Source organism: Truncatella angustata (genome assembly GCF_020726525.1).
Source record: "Truncatella angustata strain MPI-SDFR-AT-0073 chromosome Unknown BKA67scaffold_4, whole genome shotgun sequence".
NCBI lineage: Eukaryota > Fungi > Ascomycota > Sordariomycetes > Amphisphaeriales > Sporocadaceae > Truncatella > Truncatella angustata.
The window spans coordinates 3,392,845-3,408,374 of NW_025763384.1; the positions used below are offsets into that span (position 1 = coordinate 3,392,845).

The following is a 15,530-nucleotide window of genomic DNA, read 5'->3' on the forward strand; positions in this document are numbered from 1 at the left end:
CATTTATCGATTGGGTTTACGAAGTGTGGGCAGAGAACCGGACGTATTTGGGTCTTATACTGGAAAGCCCAAGACTGATAGCTGACTACACCACAGATCGCCTGTCCATGACCAAAGGCAATAGTATGTCACTTATACCACTTCCGCAGCTTGCCTCTGATGCATGGGCCTCCATCCTTGATACATTAGAGGGTCAAAACTCCGCGAAGTTTCTCCCAATCACATGTACGGCCAAGCAAGTTGCTGGCTTTGAAGCGCGACGTCTTCTAGCCATCGATATTCTAAAACTTACAGATAATGCCGCCATAGGGGTGCAATTCAGCGGTTACTTGTGGGGGGGGGGATGTCGTAACAAAGGTCCAAAGCCGGGGAACTATCCTTCTTATCCCACAAGATATCTACGGCGAGCCGATTGTCGACAATGAGTTTTTGATATAACCTAGTACTAAGCCTGTAAGGTATCATAATATCCTTATAGTGTATAATCACACTTTGAAGAGGAGGCTTCCGATTTTACATATCACTAAATGTGAGGCCTTGACCTCAAGTGCGAACAAAATGTCTCTGGCGCACTAAGCTTTTTCAGCTGTCAGGTTGTCGGTAACGACTTTTAATATAGAGTAGGAGGCTTGCAAAAGAGCAAGAATATTGGAGCTATTGTGTTCACATATTTGTCCATCTTCACCATTTTAACTAGGCTGTTGTGACGATGAGCGTTAGTTTATGCGTTTATTTGCGGCCTTAATTTGTTCAGCGCCTAATAAGGCTTCGTGCTCTGGATCCACGTTCTAACTAACCTAACGGTTAGTCTAGTCTAGCCAAATGATACCCCAATAGCTCCTGTGATACTTTCAAAAGTTTAAAGCACGGACTACATTTTACTCCAAGGCGAAGTTAACAGCCATGTTGAGTTGGGAGGGGGCTATCTATGAAATAAGTGGCCGAGATCGAGATTTGGGATACAAATAGCTAAGCAAATTAAGTTACTGGCATGGGTAGCTGGGCAGTTTCTGTAAATTTGTTGCCGGCAAGAATTAACGATCGAAGGTGACAGAGAATGAGTTAGTCGTACTATATATTTGATCTAGGGTGCGGAATCGATCGAGCGATCGTTCTACCCTACCAACTTATCAAAATTAGAAAAGTAATCTTCAATAGCCTGTCCAAGAAGAATGCGAAATCTTCAGTTTATGCCCATTCTCGAATAAGATGTGTGGTTTCCACGGTCCTATACTGTACTTACACAGGCCGATCGCGATGACACAGGATACTGGGTTGCCTTAGCAGCTGGACGTTTCTTTAAAGCCCGACGAGCTTTTTGAGAAATGTGCTCGACCGTGTGAGGTTTTGGTTAAAGTTCAGGATAATTCACTACGATGATTTATCGCAATGGAGACTATCCCCATTTGAAGCACTCGGATGAAATACTTGTGCGAAAGCATCGATGGCCCTGCTGCGCCTTTAGGATTCAGAATGGGTCCGGAACCGCCGAGCTGTGGGCATGCCAACCAGTTGAAATTTCGTGGAGCTCCTGCAGAGCTCTAAGCAGGCCTCTGGAGAAGTTGATATATACTACAACGATTATCGAGTAAGTGATTCATTGACAAATGTGCATGGGCCCAGAGAGAGCAGATATGGACAAGTAAAGTGGACAGCTTTAAGTGAGATGTATGGACTTTCTAAGAAGTGGGACCTGCTCCTTGGCGGGTATGCTAGCATGCACTAACAAACCTTACCGATTCTGACACTTGGTTGCAACTAACATTCATGAGTAATGCTGTACTGCGAATACATGGAAGGTTTTATGAATGGTATCACGCCCTCAGAGGCGGCACTGCTCACTCGTGGGGCGTCTGGTTGCCGCCGGCGCCATCGGTTATTACTGCTGCTCCCATCCTCGCCATATTTGGTGGACTCTTCTTACATTGCCTTGACTTCGTCAACGGTGTTTAATCTCGCCAGCGCCAATCTGCTCGCGGTTGCAAATTGCTATGAGTACCATAGGATTTCGGCGGCCTGTCTTTGCCGAAGTTATCTTGGGCACATCATCAAACCCATGGACTCGGGATGCCTTCATACTTTTCCTCTCTCGGCACCATTGTATGGAAAATCTTGAGTTTAGCGTCGACGTCGAAAAATATATCGACATATACACCAAATCAACTACTAATATCCCAATGTCAAGTACTAAACGCTATTCTATAAGTTCGTCCTGGGAAAGATTGATGCAATCCTACATCGAGCCAGGGGCACCTAGAGAGGTCAATGTTTCTGGTCGCATACGAGACAATCTGTTGAATCTCCCTTATATACTCTCTCCGCCCAAGCCCTCTGAACTATATGAGGCCCAACGACTCGTTTCTGCTCTTGTGGACGACTCTCTGGCTATATTTCTCGAGTCGGCTGGCTCCTCGCAGCCCAAGACCCCGATAATAAACCGGGATACAGAATTTGGAAATACAAGTATGCCTATGGGAGGAAGAGTCTGGAAAAGCATGACTGGCATCCTTTGTTTCACTCGGAAATAAAGTCATGTCTTCTAGGTCGGAAGCTCGCTCGACAGCGTGCTGTATAACCTAGTCGACTGGATATCGCAAAACGTTTTAGTCCTCCACAACTGGTTGGTCTGCCAGGACATCATGATGCGCCCAGATGAATCAAGAAAAGATCATCGCGGAGCAACACAACGATAAACTGCAAGGTCCCCAGAAATTGTAACGGCCCAGACGACCAACCAAATCTGATAAAGGTAGGAAGTTTCGATGTAGCCCCGCTACTTCTTCCAGAGCTCGGAATAAGTTCCGTTAGCCATTGACATCATATGGAGGGGAGATTGTACTTTTAATTTTTTCAAGTATTAGATGCTTGTTGATAGGATAGCCAATTCACAGTACATTGAGTGGGCCTGTTACATGAAATAGCTTGACGCAAAGCCATCTAAACAAAGAGCCATCTACAACTAAAATAAAAAATAGGATCATAAAGGTGGCGGTATGTATAATGACTTCATTTGATACCACGTAGAAAAATAAAGCGGCGGATCCCCTTTGCACGCCAGGAGCTGGATGTGACACACTCGGCCTACGGAATGGAGCGTACAAAACAAATATCCATTCATAAACCGACCTCATCGTTTGTCAACTCTCAAGTCCGTAATTGGTCGGAAATATCACGAGCACAACCCGTCCAAGCTCTAAAACACCGAAAATACCTATTCCAGGGCTCCTGCCTAATCTATGTCCACATGATACTTACACCTAGCAAAGCATGTGCGACTGCAGTCACATACCCACACGAAGTTATTCGAACAATATTGCAAACGCGACGGAAAATATCCCTCGTTGCACCAGTCGCTTCGGCAATGCCAAGAAATAATGGAGGCCCATCTGTGCGAAGGAATGGCACAATTTAGTCCGAGTAGGACGATAGTACTGCTGTCTGTGATCATTAGTCAGGGTGCTAATGGTTGACCAATCCTTCTTTGTATATCTTGCTGTAAATCAGGCTTTTGGTCTATCCTACGCGGCTTCAACGAGCAAACACGCGATTGGCTGAAGTCTCGGAGGATGATCCGAGCCGCTAAGTAAATCGGACCTCGAAACATCTGGACCGGGTCTAGATTGCGTTGTCCCTCGCCGAATGTTAACTTTGTTCCAAACCTTGTTTAAGGTCTTGATATGAAAAATTCAGCTGCTTGACAATTTTCACTTTGATTTTGGCAGTGGCGGGTCTCCTGTATTCTAGGGGAAGTTATCCCGTTGTATTGTACATATCAAGCACGAATTGCCTGACATCACGGCTTATTTTTGGCCATCGAACAAGCTCGTCATCCATTTTCAAGAAAAGGATCTGAGAAATCGGGGCCAACCGAAGCCCTTCAATGGTAAATATGTGATGTGTGTGGATTTGTGCAAGAAATACTAATCTCAAACTGGTGGGAGCTTCGGAGGATCCACTGAACCAATAACAGCCCCTCCTATATGGTCAGATATTAGTAAGTCTTGCTAGCTGTGCAATATGGTACTTAATTCAACACGAGTTAGCGCAGTTAGCCACTTAGCCACCACTAGACTAGTTGAAGTTGGATGCAATTACCATTCTACAATTCAATACCATACCCCGCAACGTTAGCTTAGTTCCCCCAACCACGGCTGATAGATGACACAAACAAGATTCAACGGGAGTCTCTTTGAGTAGTATATAGAGATTCCCAACACTCAAATGACACTTCTACGGATATCACATTGTATGTGTAACATTCACAATCAGCATTCACAGCATATCGGTTGTTACATGTCTTGCAGTTCATAGCTGTTCTCGATATCGTTTTCGAATCACACTTCACTAATCGAATGAAAGCGTCCCAGCCAACACTATCTTGGCGGATACACCTTCAGCCGTTGATCGCTGACTGCATGGGCATGTCGCGTGTAATATATTTTTGGTAATTGCTCAGAGCTTGTAAGTCTACCTCACCGCAGCGTGATTCACATACCCTCATATCATGTCCCTCTCCCACGGCTTATATGGACAAGGCAACGTACTGTTGCTACCTCCAGTCATGGATGACACTTAATACTCGCTATCTCATCTATGGGTCTTACACTTGCAATATTGCATTTCCACACCTTAGGCTTGTCTACTGTTGTCTAATACCTGGTCAGTAATACTTGGAGCATTCTAATATACTAGTTTTTTATTGCAATTCATCCATACCAAAAGGCCATAACCAATAGGACGATAATGCGAACCGGTACCTCTGATGGAACACATAGTACTATAGAAATCCTTAGTCATTATTTTATCATATTGCAAGTGGAAGGTGATTCAGTATCAGGTTCAACTGTCAAATGTGCTATCAATTGATTGAGCTTTACTCGGCGTGCCGATGCTTTTACTACCTACATGCAGTTGACCGTTGCGCAACATATGGTTGGCCAGGTCACGGGATCAGGAAGAAGGCTATACTCGTGGGAGCTGCTTGTCAAAAACATAGTCTCGCCACGAGTACGTTCGATGTTGTTGATACCAGTTGCGACGTTTCATTCTAGGCTTTGGCAAAGACTAAGGAGATCCAAGAGGTTCAGGGATCCAAGAGATTCAATAGGGCTGGGTATCCACCGCGGAGCCGCTAAAAGTCACAAGCAACCCGATCCTAATGGATCTAAACCCATCTGACGTTTAATTCAGACCAAAGTAAAGCCACTGCGATCAATTTATTTGCTGACATTCTGGTGAACATCAGTGATATACCTGAAGTTCTTAATTAGTAGATATTTTCATCCCTAACACTCTGCCAGATATCCATTTTACGTCTGGGGTTAGCTACTAATTCGGATACTGACCTCTGCATTTGTGAGTTTAAGATCCAATAGTATGAACACTAGGCACGTACCCTGCAATGAGGTGTTTCCGGTGCCCACTCCGAACGCGTTCTACGAATCATTGCAGCGCAGTGGCGTGGGCGAGCATTTTCTTTTTAAGTTTACCTCAACGTACAACATCCATCAATCGAGCCGCTTTAGCGATGCTGCATCAGAATGCGCCGAAGAAAGCAAGTCACTAACTCGGAATCACGGAGTTGACGTGACGCTGCAGTGACTGACCAGTCGACCTTGCAGCGGTCATTGCTCGAGAAAGACGCCCCATTAACTGCGCATTAGCAGCGCAAGGCAACCGTGATGCTTCATGCAAGGAATGTCTTGCAGCAAGCCTTACGCTCTTCGTTCCTTCTTGTCGGACCTCGCAGTCACTCTGACTCTTTCGAATCATATTCATGTGGAAACTCGGAGTGGCATGGAGATGCTTGGCAATTGTCTGCTTTTCTGTGCGCATGACTACGAAAGGCTGTAAAAACATATTTTAGCGTCGTAGAAGAAGGGAAATCCTGCTTCGCAACGTGAAAGTCGGCTAAACTTACAGCCTTTGATGTACGGCTTGAGGGGGGCGTGTATTATCTCAAGGAGTCTCTCGATGATCCATTTTGCAACCATAATGCTTGGAAGGATCAGTAGCCCTATTAGCATCATCTAGATTCATTTGATGCTATCTTCCAGCTTGGAAGTTCTCTGTATAAGAGAGACATTAGAAACGTCCCTGTGATCACTACAGGCCCCGAGGAGGTGACAATCAACTGTAATCTTGGCAGCTGTCCCGGCTTTAAGTGGGTCGCAGCCACAACTATGAGCGAAAAGAGCTTTCGATTTTACGTGGTAAACATGATGGCGTCTGAAGAGGCTAAAGATGGGTCGTTTGTGTCTATCAGCAAAATTCGCGGAGGAGCTCTTCGTCGGATTGGTGAAGCTCTACTTGACGAAACTACTCTCCCGTTCTATCGTAAGATGAGCAATCGTCTCAAGTGGCAACTAGATATCGATCTCATTCTACTTCTGAGTCTAAGAGCCTTGAGATTGGCACTGCAGTATTGGATATAACTGTTGGACAAAGACAGTCGCTTCTAGCAACGGATCAAATGAGAATCTACGAGACAGCAGCTGCGATACACATTTGAGATTGTCTAGAAAAGAGCGGGCCACTCAATGATGAAAATGTAGATCCCCACCTTTAACACCACTTGTTGTTTCTGCACATGCATGGTCAACTGTCGAAGTATCAGCTTTGGCGCTCAGTTGACCTCTGCGAGTATTACGCACGAAAAGTTGATAGCGTGATAATGGTCGTCAAACTATGCTGGTGTAGAAGATTATGTAGTAGCATTGCGATTCGACGAGCGAAGGAGTCGGCATCAACATCTTCGATATTCAGAGCGTTGTTTCCAAGCAAGGTAGGACGAGGCTGCATTTGAGCATGACTGCAGGCACGATCGTGTTGATCGTTAAGCCTTTTTTTGCTTTTCGCGCATGAGCTGAAACAAAGATGAACCAATTAGGTTAGATCAAAGTCTGCCGCGTTCTTTTACCCTGACTTGTCGGCCCGTGCTGATTTGACGCATTTACTGTAACCAATAAAGCTAATGCGATCGTGGGTCCTACATGACGAGAATATACATTAATGTGCGATGAAGTGGCGCTCAATTCTCGTCGCAGTATTGCCATTTATTGCAGATGGATCATGGCAGATATGTAGACACGACTCTAATTAACTCTAAGACTTTGCAGAATCCTATCTGACATGAGTATCGACTCTCTGAAAAATTGCTGGGAGGCTATGAGATGTCTTCTCTAGTGTAGACTCTGTTGTTATCTTCGAATATTCACCCCTGTCATTCGGTGTCAAAGAGATCGTCTCATTACTTTTTCGGCTTTTGGTTGTCTGTTAGAAATTGCAAGCTCTAAAGTTTGGTCTTGAAACTCATTTGCGTGTCTTCCAGTGAAAACAGGGATGCTGCTATAGAATTTTACATGTTGTTGTAGGTAGATGGAGCTTCTAGGAATACACGGATGTTGGTCCTGCCGTACTCGAATGAACTGACAGAGACTTACCTTGGACCTGTTGATGGAAGAAGTACTATTTCTGTCGCAATCTGGGATACATAATAGGAATATCTAAGTACATTCGTTCAATTCACACCTTGATCATCCGCTTCTCGAATTGCAGCGTGGGCTTGGCTTGATAAATTTAATATTAAGTGGGAGCATTCTGTGCTTCAAGATTATAATCGTCTTGAGCAACCCAGCAACACCGCTTGAGGCTTCTAGATGCCTAATGTTCGACCTGATAGAGCCAATATAGACATTGTCTACACGTCTGATCTCTGTGCAGAACACTTCTGCCATGGTCGATACTTCTATACTATCGCGTGTCATAGTTTTAGAGTCTGTTCGAGGGTAGTGGTGCTGAGTTTCTCACCATTTTGTCTTCCCGTTCCACCTGCATCAACACATACCTTTTTCGCAGGTCCAGACCGGCATTTAGATGAACAAGTCGCATGAGATTTGCTTCAGCAACAGGGTTGGGGAGCGAGATTCCTGCCATCTTACCGTCCTGGTTCATACCAGAATTTCTGATGATGGCACGAACTTTGTCATTATCTCTGACAGCATCATCAAGACGCTCTAGAATCAGACTCACAACGAAGTTACCCCATACTGCCCATGGTAATGATCTGATCAGGAGTTAAGACCAATTGAGTTCCAGCAGCAATGGCTATCTTTGGTTCCCTTGCTCGAAGTGCATGGCATGCCTGGTGCAATGCCACCATGCTTCCTGAGCAACCCATTGTCCACTATACTCAAGAAGCCCCTGAGATCAAACCCGTAATTAATTATATTGGAGACAATTATAATTCGTGTGCCAATCATATGAAACTTAAGTATTCTAGATATGTTCTTGCAACCCATGCGCTTAACACTGAAAGTGTGCAAATTAGCATATTGTATCTGCTACATACAATGTGATAGGAGTAGATGGTTTGGCCGCGCCCGCAGATTCACACGTGGGACACGAAGCAATTAATCAATGGCATAATCCTTGAAGTGGGCAGATGTATCAGAGCGTTCAATGCCCTCTAGTGTCTGCCCGGCGTTCTCGAGCGCCTCTTATGTCGTGTCCAGGGAGATGCGTTGTCGTGGCTCAAGACAATAAATGTCAGCTTACCCGGTGTCGGACTTCTATTGGGTATATAAGGGCTGAAATCATCCATATATGTTAGATAGTAGGACTCAGCGCGTCAATACTAGCATCCTAGCACTCCATTGCAACGCTATTGTCTGACAATAAGCTTCATGAGGGTGTATGTTGAGGAAACGCGTATCAAAAGCTCCGATGTCTTGATCCAAGAATTAGAGGCTCTCGATATCGATGGCCTCTTTCGTCTCGGGATCAGGATGATACAACGAATCCTTGTTCCATCGGTCCACCGGGATATCACGCCAGCCACTTCGTCACTCGGAAAGCATGTCCCAGAGCTTGTCTGGATTGTCTGAGCCACCCGGGAGACGGCATGCCATACTAATTATGGTAATACGAAGGGAATATGCTCGGGCATATTTGCCGGTAAAACCACTCTAAGGGGAAATACAAATCAGGTGTAGGCCGAAAAAAGAACCCAACAAGTACAACAGTGAGCATATAATTGATAGCAACTTAATTCGTTGATACCGTACATAAATAATGTTACAAGGAAGAGTGTAAAGGAGACGCGGCGACAGGTTAGAAGTCGGTGGAGAGGTCACCCATGATGTAAGAGCAGAGACTGTCTCGAGATTCAATCATGAGTAGCAGGCAACAGGATCTCCATCCATATTGAATTACCTAGAAGTCCAGCCCAATTTTCTCTCCATCCGGCGATCCCTTACAGCATCAATCTATTTCAAGATAGATACATTCACGTCTGACCATATTCTCAATGCCATCTTACCACAGTATTAATAGAATCCACTCAACAGACAAGAAACATGGGGCAACGTGCTCGCTAGAATGAAGAAAAAAGATTGCTGCAAGACAGCCAGCTCAGGGTAGATGCAAGCCCTGGCAAATTACGATCCCTCCTCCCGGCTGCCTCAGCTTCAGGGAGAAACATCGTTAGCGGGATACGGACGAAGGATCCATCACTTCTGGCACTTTTTTTCGCAGAGGAATAGATAATGAGTGAGATGAGAGACAAGTGCGGTCCAAGGCGGCCTATGTCATAGATGATTCTGAGAATGGGCCTTCTGGGGGTCTGGGATAACATCTGACACTTCGTAAGCGGTTGCGAGATGACACTTCTATCTTGTTAATAGTGCGGTAGATTCTCAGGGCGATGATATGACCGCCGTAGATCCATCAGGAGAGAAACAGTGCCATCTGGATACATTATCAGCCTACATTTTCAACCTGGACTCCTGACACAATGAATACTCTATTCGCAGACTCTTACGAGATGCCACAGTTTATGGTGGGATCCATAATGAGACGCGTCACGCCCCTTCGAGGCTCGGATGAGGAGAGGCTTGAGCCAGGCGATGCGGCGCAGCGATCTGAGCGAAGGATCTTCGTTCTCAAGTCCAAGCGTTACGGCACGATGATCCGCAATTTTAGCTAGCTCGCGGCACCCCACGAAGCTTGCCAATACCAATGAAACCATATCACCCCAGCCCAACTTTACATCTGTTGAGGTCCTCCAATCAAGATCTTACCCGCGTATCCGGTAGTCTAACTCACAATTCTGTTCAACCCCCCTGGAGAGGTTAGATACCGTTTGCTTTGATGCCTGCGCACAACTAAACAGCAACTTGGATGCAGGTCCCGGATCCAGAGAACAGTCGGCCATCTCGCAAAGGATTGGGACCCAGAAGCAGACCCAACGAAATCCTTCTTTATTTGCCTACAATCTAAGTTCTCGGGTCCTTGACTCTCCAGATGTCGACTGATTCATAATACTGATAGCCAGGAGATATTCTACCTCAATTGGTTCCGTTTTGAATCAAACCAGAAGCATCGTAGGGCTCAATTCATAATGACCGTCCCAGACGATTACGTCCCAGGTTTCGTCTGCCAGCTGGGCACTTGCGACGTGGAAGAATGGGGCTATGTTCATTACCAGCCGAGCATACCAGGAAACGCGCTCTTCTTGGCTATCATCGTGCTCTTCGCAATTTGTCAACTTGCTCTGGGCATATATTACAAAACGGGACTCATGGCAGTATCGATACTCCTTGGCCTGGCGACGGAAGCCCTCGGTTACATCGCTCGAATACTCCTGCATACCAATCCGTTCGACAGAGCATACTTCTTGTGGTACCTGATCTGTTTGACCATCGGCCCCGTGTTCATTGCGGCCGCCATCTATTTGAGCCTCGGCCGGATCGTCGTAGTCTATGGGGAAGATATAAGTCGGATCAAGCCTCGAACTTACACTATCATTTTCATGGGATGCGATATCATCAGTCTCTGTATTCAAGCGGTCGGTGGAGGTATCGCTGCATCGACACCTATCACTAATCAAACTATGGTACTATACGCCTTCATTGGTCTTTGCTTGATCCACTTTCCATGCTCGTAGCTCCCTGAAGCCAATGCTGACAGACACATCGACACTTGCAGATCGATCTTGGAACACATGTTCTTATCGCAGGTCTCTCGTTTCAAGTCGCCAGTTTGTTTGCATTCACTGCATGCAGCCTTGAATTTCTGTGGCGCGTCAAAAAATATCCAGGTTTGCGTAATCCGGAGTTCGCCGACCTCGTGAACAGCAAAAGATTTAAGTTGTTCCTATGCTGTATGTACCCAAGAACTCAACATCATCCGTCCTAGAAGCTGACGATCGGAAAGCACTATTCATAGCAACGACACTATTATTCATACGAACGGTTTTCCGGTCTGTAGAGCTCAGCGAGGGGTTCTCGGGGAAGTTGGCAAACAATGAGGTCCAGTTCATGATTCTAGATGGAGTCATGGTCATTCTTGCAACAATGTGTATAACTGTTTGGCATCCGGGGTATGGATTTCAGAAGCGATGGAACGATGCTAGATTCCGGTTCCGCACACCCAAGGCCATAGGCGATCAAGAAGATCCACAATCAATCGTTGCTGGAGGCTCGGAGGGCAGCGAGAAAGTAGAACCTATGGCATCTGAAGCCGTAGCCGTCGCGAGTCGAACCCATTCCCAAAAATGTTAATCTGAATAGGCGATCATTCTTGTAATTTCAGACGCTTTGTTCTATTATTGTGGCCCGGGCTTGGTGGAGCTTATTGGGAGCAACCAGGGACCTTCGCTTCACAACAAGGACACATATGAAGGGACATGAGAACATCGAGCATCATCCATCATAATCTTTCTAACATGAGCTACATTGTCTAGTACTTCGTCATGTATGAAGATTATTGCACAAGCTGTCCTCATATCTTTCGAATAGAAGAGATTTGGATGGTGTCGCGGCTTTATGGTGATGTGGATCCAACTCCATGAGCTTGAGCTCTCGTCCTCAGAACTCTTGTCATTCTTTCAATTACCTACATCACATCACGTCACATATTTCACCACCCCAATACTACGTCATTAAGGCTGTGAAGTGATCGTTGGTACAAACCATTGATTAGAGAGTACTGACACAATATCAATTCCTATTATTGGATGAGTGCCTCGGGGTGTGTGTTTTGCTATGAGCAGTACTTTACTTACCGATAAAAGCACCAATTCAAGCAATATTAAGCCTTGAACTATCGATAGTAGCTAATCTTGGGATGTACCATACTTCTGTCGCGATCCTTCCACCCTGCGAGTTGACCTTCATACGGAATCGTGGGCTAATGTAGCCAGGGGCGTGGCGAAGATCTTTAAGTCCGAGATGATTATACTGCGTAAAGGTTTGCGAGGGTCCACTCTGTTCTAGTCTTGCAGGGTATTATTTTCTATTCCTTCATCAACATTGCGATTCTACTAAGGCTTTCGCTTAATATGTATGGGCAAGCCTTTAGGGACATACTTTCAAATGGCAGCCGAAACCACGGCGAGTTTGAGTCGCACCTGCTCCTCGTTGGAACAACGATATTGTGAACCTCAATCAACTAGTAAACGAGAGCAAGGGACGGTGACTCAGGTCTTCCCGTTGAAACATGGGCCCAGCCACCTAACATGTATATAACAAGTGTGCTACCGCACACATAGCTATTGACTAATTGTCAGACGTAGTATTGTAAGGGAGTGCTAGGGTGCTAGTTATGACGCACTGAGCCCTAATCTATCTCATATGGAGGATTATAGCCCTTATATACCCAATAGCAGTCCGATACCGGATAAGCTTTGAAACTAATACTCAACTAAGTAATTTATTCATTTATTTCTTGCAAACTTTTTCTATTTTAAACAGAGAGTTGCCTCTGTTTGGCTTTGTGGTATCTGTATTATATCATTGAATCCGCTCATAGCATCTCGACCTCCATTTATACGACCACGTCTACAACGCTCACCACCACGATTCTCCGGGACAAAATGTGCCTCAATAGCAACGTGTTTCTGGTCTTACGGACGCTCATTCCTCTCCTCAAGCTTACTCTTGGTTCCTTCCTGTCTTTCCAGCGTTTATGAGTCCTTGGTGGCACGCCTCAGTTGCGTCCTGATATCCTCTGACTGGCGGTCGTTCTGGTAGTGCAAGCTCCTGCTTGTTGTGAGAGCCATGCTATACGTACCTGTAGTCTTGCTATCGCTTGCGGTATATTCCTGGACAAGCTGCGGAATGCAACGGAGGTGGGTTCTGTGAAGGTACAAGTTATCCCTCCTTCTGAAGCTGAGATTTTGAACTCTTCCGGGGGACCGTCCATTGCACTGGAACCCACAGGTTTGAGACCCCTCCTCTGGCGGACAGGGCGCGTCTTCCTCCTCATTCTCATTCTGTTCATTGACATCCGCCTGGCTCTTTGAGACTTCCTCCTAAGCATCCGTTTTCTTTCTCTCCTTCTCGGTCTTCTTCTTAGCCTCTATGGCATCTTTTGAACTTTCGTGGATTGGCCTAGATTAGTCATTTTGGCGATTGTGTTCAGTTTTTCGGGAAAGAGGTCGTATGATGAAAGGAAAGGCGGTTTGGGTGATATAAAGCTTCGCTTCGTCGTATGTGATATTTGTTCTGGTATTGATCGAGGCGTGATCTGCTTGGTTTCAAGAGGGGCCATTTTTGTTTCGATCGTCGCAGGAAGAAGGAAGCGGGGAAAGAATTTCAGAGGACGTGCAATAGCTTCGCCGGAATACAAACACGGCGGTGCACATTATCTGACGCGCATAGCTTTTAACCATCACCCACGGCCACAGAAATCATGGTTGTTCCTGTTGAGAGCTCTTATCATGCAGCTGCTTAGTTCGATAACATGTCTACGTTAATCGTTAGAAGGGTATAGATACGACTTAACACCCTTGATGTGAACCCTTTTGAAGATTAACCTTGCTAATTCTACTTCCACATTAGAAACTGAGCTTTTGACAGTATGCCCAGAGTTATCTCTAAGCAGCCGTGAACTGTGGCTAAGTATACCTGAGCTGGCATATTAAAAAGCCTGATGTAATGAAGATGATGCTTAGCTTGTGATGATTAGAAAGAGAAGATTAGGTCATATTAAAATCCACTATGCGGCTTGATCAAAATACTAATTTCTTTTATTGCAAATACTAGTACCGGGCTTATAGTTTCTTTCGAGATGTGCAAAACTTCGAAGATATGCACAACGGTTGTAGATATGCTATTTTCGGTTATAATTAAAACAGCGCTTAATATAGATCGAGTATATGTGCTATTTAAAATAGCTATAACTCAAGCACTACATTCAGACAAATTTAAGAGTTAAGGAAGTCACATATGTTTTATAAGACCATGCGCAGTGTCTGTGCATTAATGGCTGCTAAACCTAATATACCATATGTATTGAGCTACAGTATGAGTCTAAGTATATTTCACACTCGTCAAGCCCATCGAGGATGACAAAGGTGCATTGTGCTGTTGCGTTGTATATTGTATGACGCTTGAGAACAAGTTTGACAAAAACTTCCCAAAGGATTTCGATGCTCTTTACGCTCCGATTTTCGAGGATTTTCAGCCGCGAACTTTTTAAAGTAGGGTGACGATCGAAAGGCTGAAGGAACCCTAGAGACCTACCACAGCACTTCGTTAGTCGTGATAGTCGATTTTGAAGAAGAAATAACATAGGTCAACTTTACTATCCTAACTTATTCTTATCCGAGTCTTAGCAAGGTGTGATGTAGTAACTAACTTATCATAGCCGGGGTGTGCCGAAACCCACAAAAGATAAAAATCGACGTTATTTAACCATTCGGTGTAAACGTGATTATCGAGAAGCTAGGTGCAAGTGCTAAGAAGAGGTAAAGGGTGGCGATCTTTGTATTGTTTGAAATTAGGATGTGCGAAGCTTTCAAGCATGGTTGGAACTACATCATTCCTACTTGCATTCTGTCGCTTGCCCTTCTGAAGTACCTCGTTAATGAGTCTCGTTAAATTTATCACAGGTTAATAGCGAGGTTCTTTTGGATCCGAGAATTGACGCATTGTCTTGTAATAGCCGTCGATCCGTATGGTAAAATCCTTGTCCAACCCTAAGACTGCCGACTCCCTATCGACAATCTTGATGCAAAGATTGGCCTTATCGAGAGGATGTCGCTCGATTCGACGCCTATCACGTCAATTTCTGGGGAAATAGAGAGCTCTTTCTCAAGCTCATTAGAATCAATTTGTCGGTCGCCTTTGCCGAAAGAAATTTTTCGTACTGGTGGTATTCTTAGAATACGTAACAAAGTCTCATACAAGTAGGGCGCCGCATAACAGTCCCTTAGCTGCGTATTACCCCATCCGGATACACGACAGCAGTTACCAATCCAGCCAGCCACCAACGCGCATGTGCTGACTGGATTGGACGTCGACTGTGATTAGTTTTGGTTCAATGGTTTGTCACCTCGTTCCTCGATTGTACGAGAACACGTCAGGCGAAAGACATGTCTTCTCGATTTTCGCACATTTCACCAGCACGCCTCTGAAATTCCTGCGTTTAATCCGAGTTCAAATTCGAAACAGAAGGAGACATGTTGCTATATAACGTGATATATAGACTGATGTTATAATACGGAGTTTGAAATCGGACGCGCAAAG

At 45.1% G+C, this 15,530-nt stretch overlaps 4 protein-coding genes across 4 annotated transcripts; 3 read left to right on the forward strand and 1 right to left on the reverse strand.

Annotated features, from left to right (window-relative positions):
- Positions 1–1,666: 1,666 nt before the first annotated feature.
- Positions 1,667–1,953, forward strand: BKA67DRAFT_659036 (uncharacterized protein; the record flags this gene model as incomplete). Its single annotated transcript, XM_046107387.1, has 2 exons — positions 1,667–1,707; positions 1,773–1,953. The coding sequence occupies 2 exons, from the start codon at positions 1,667–1,669 to the stop codon at positions 1,951–1,953; spliced, it is 222 nt and encodes a 73-aa protein (XP_045959030.1).
- BKA67DRAFT_566160 (uncharacterized protein) lies at positions 1,792–2,904 on the forward strand. The gene has a single exon (XM_046102858.1). The coding sequence runs from the start codon at positions 1,992–1,994 to the stop codon at positions 2,526–2,528; it is 537 nt and encodes a 178-aa protein (XP_045959031.1). The 5' UTR covers positions 1,792–1,991; the 3' UTR covers positions 2,529–2,904.
- Positions 2,905–7,535: 4,631 nt separating this feature from the next.
- Positions 7,536–8,028, reverse strand: BKA67DRAFT_517697 (thiolase-like protein; the record flags this gene model as incomplete). The annotated part of the gene is made up of 2 exons (XM_046097930.1): positions 7,536–7,796; positions 7,843–8,028. Coding segments are annotated over 2 exons (447 nt in total), but the record flags the coding sequence as incomplete, so codon positions are not given.
- Positions 8,029–10,050: 2,022 nt separating this feature from the next.
- On the forward strand, positions 10,051–12,030 carry BKA67DRAFT_566167 (RTA1 like protein-domain-containing protein). Its single transcript, XM_046102859.1, has 3 exons — positions 10,051–10,894; positions 10,987–11,161; positions 11,215–12,030. The coding sequence occupies exons 1-3, from the start codon at positions 10,400–10,402 to the stop codon at positions 11,559–11,561; spliced, it is 1,017 nt and encodes a 338-aa protein (XP_045959033.1). The 5' UTR covers positions 10,051–10,399; the 3' UTR covers positions 11,562–12,030.
- Positions 12,031–15,530: the final 3,500 nt, after the last annotated feature.

Excerpts from the sequence above, each read along its gene's own strand:
- BKA67DRAFT_566160 (XM_046102858.1), top strand. The coding sequence starts at position 1,992 with ATGAGTACCATAGGATTTCGGCGGCCTGTCTTTGCCGAAGTTATCTTG.
- BKA67DRAFT_566167 (XM_046102859.1), top strand. The coding sequence starts at position 10,400 with ATGACCGTCCCAGACGATTACGTCCCAGGTTTCGTCTGCCAGCTGGGC. Across the intron at positions 10,895-10,986 it reads CTATCACTAATCAAACTATG|ATCGATCTTGGAACACATGT; the intron begins GTACTATACGCC and ends CGACACTTGCAG. Across the intron at positions 11,162-11,214 it reads ATTTAAGTTGTTCCTATGCT|CACTATTCATAGCAACGACA; the intron begins GTATGTACCCAA and ends ACGATCGGAAAG.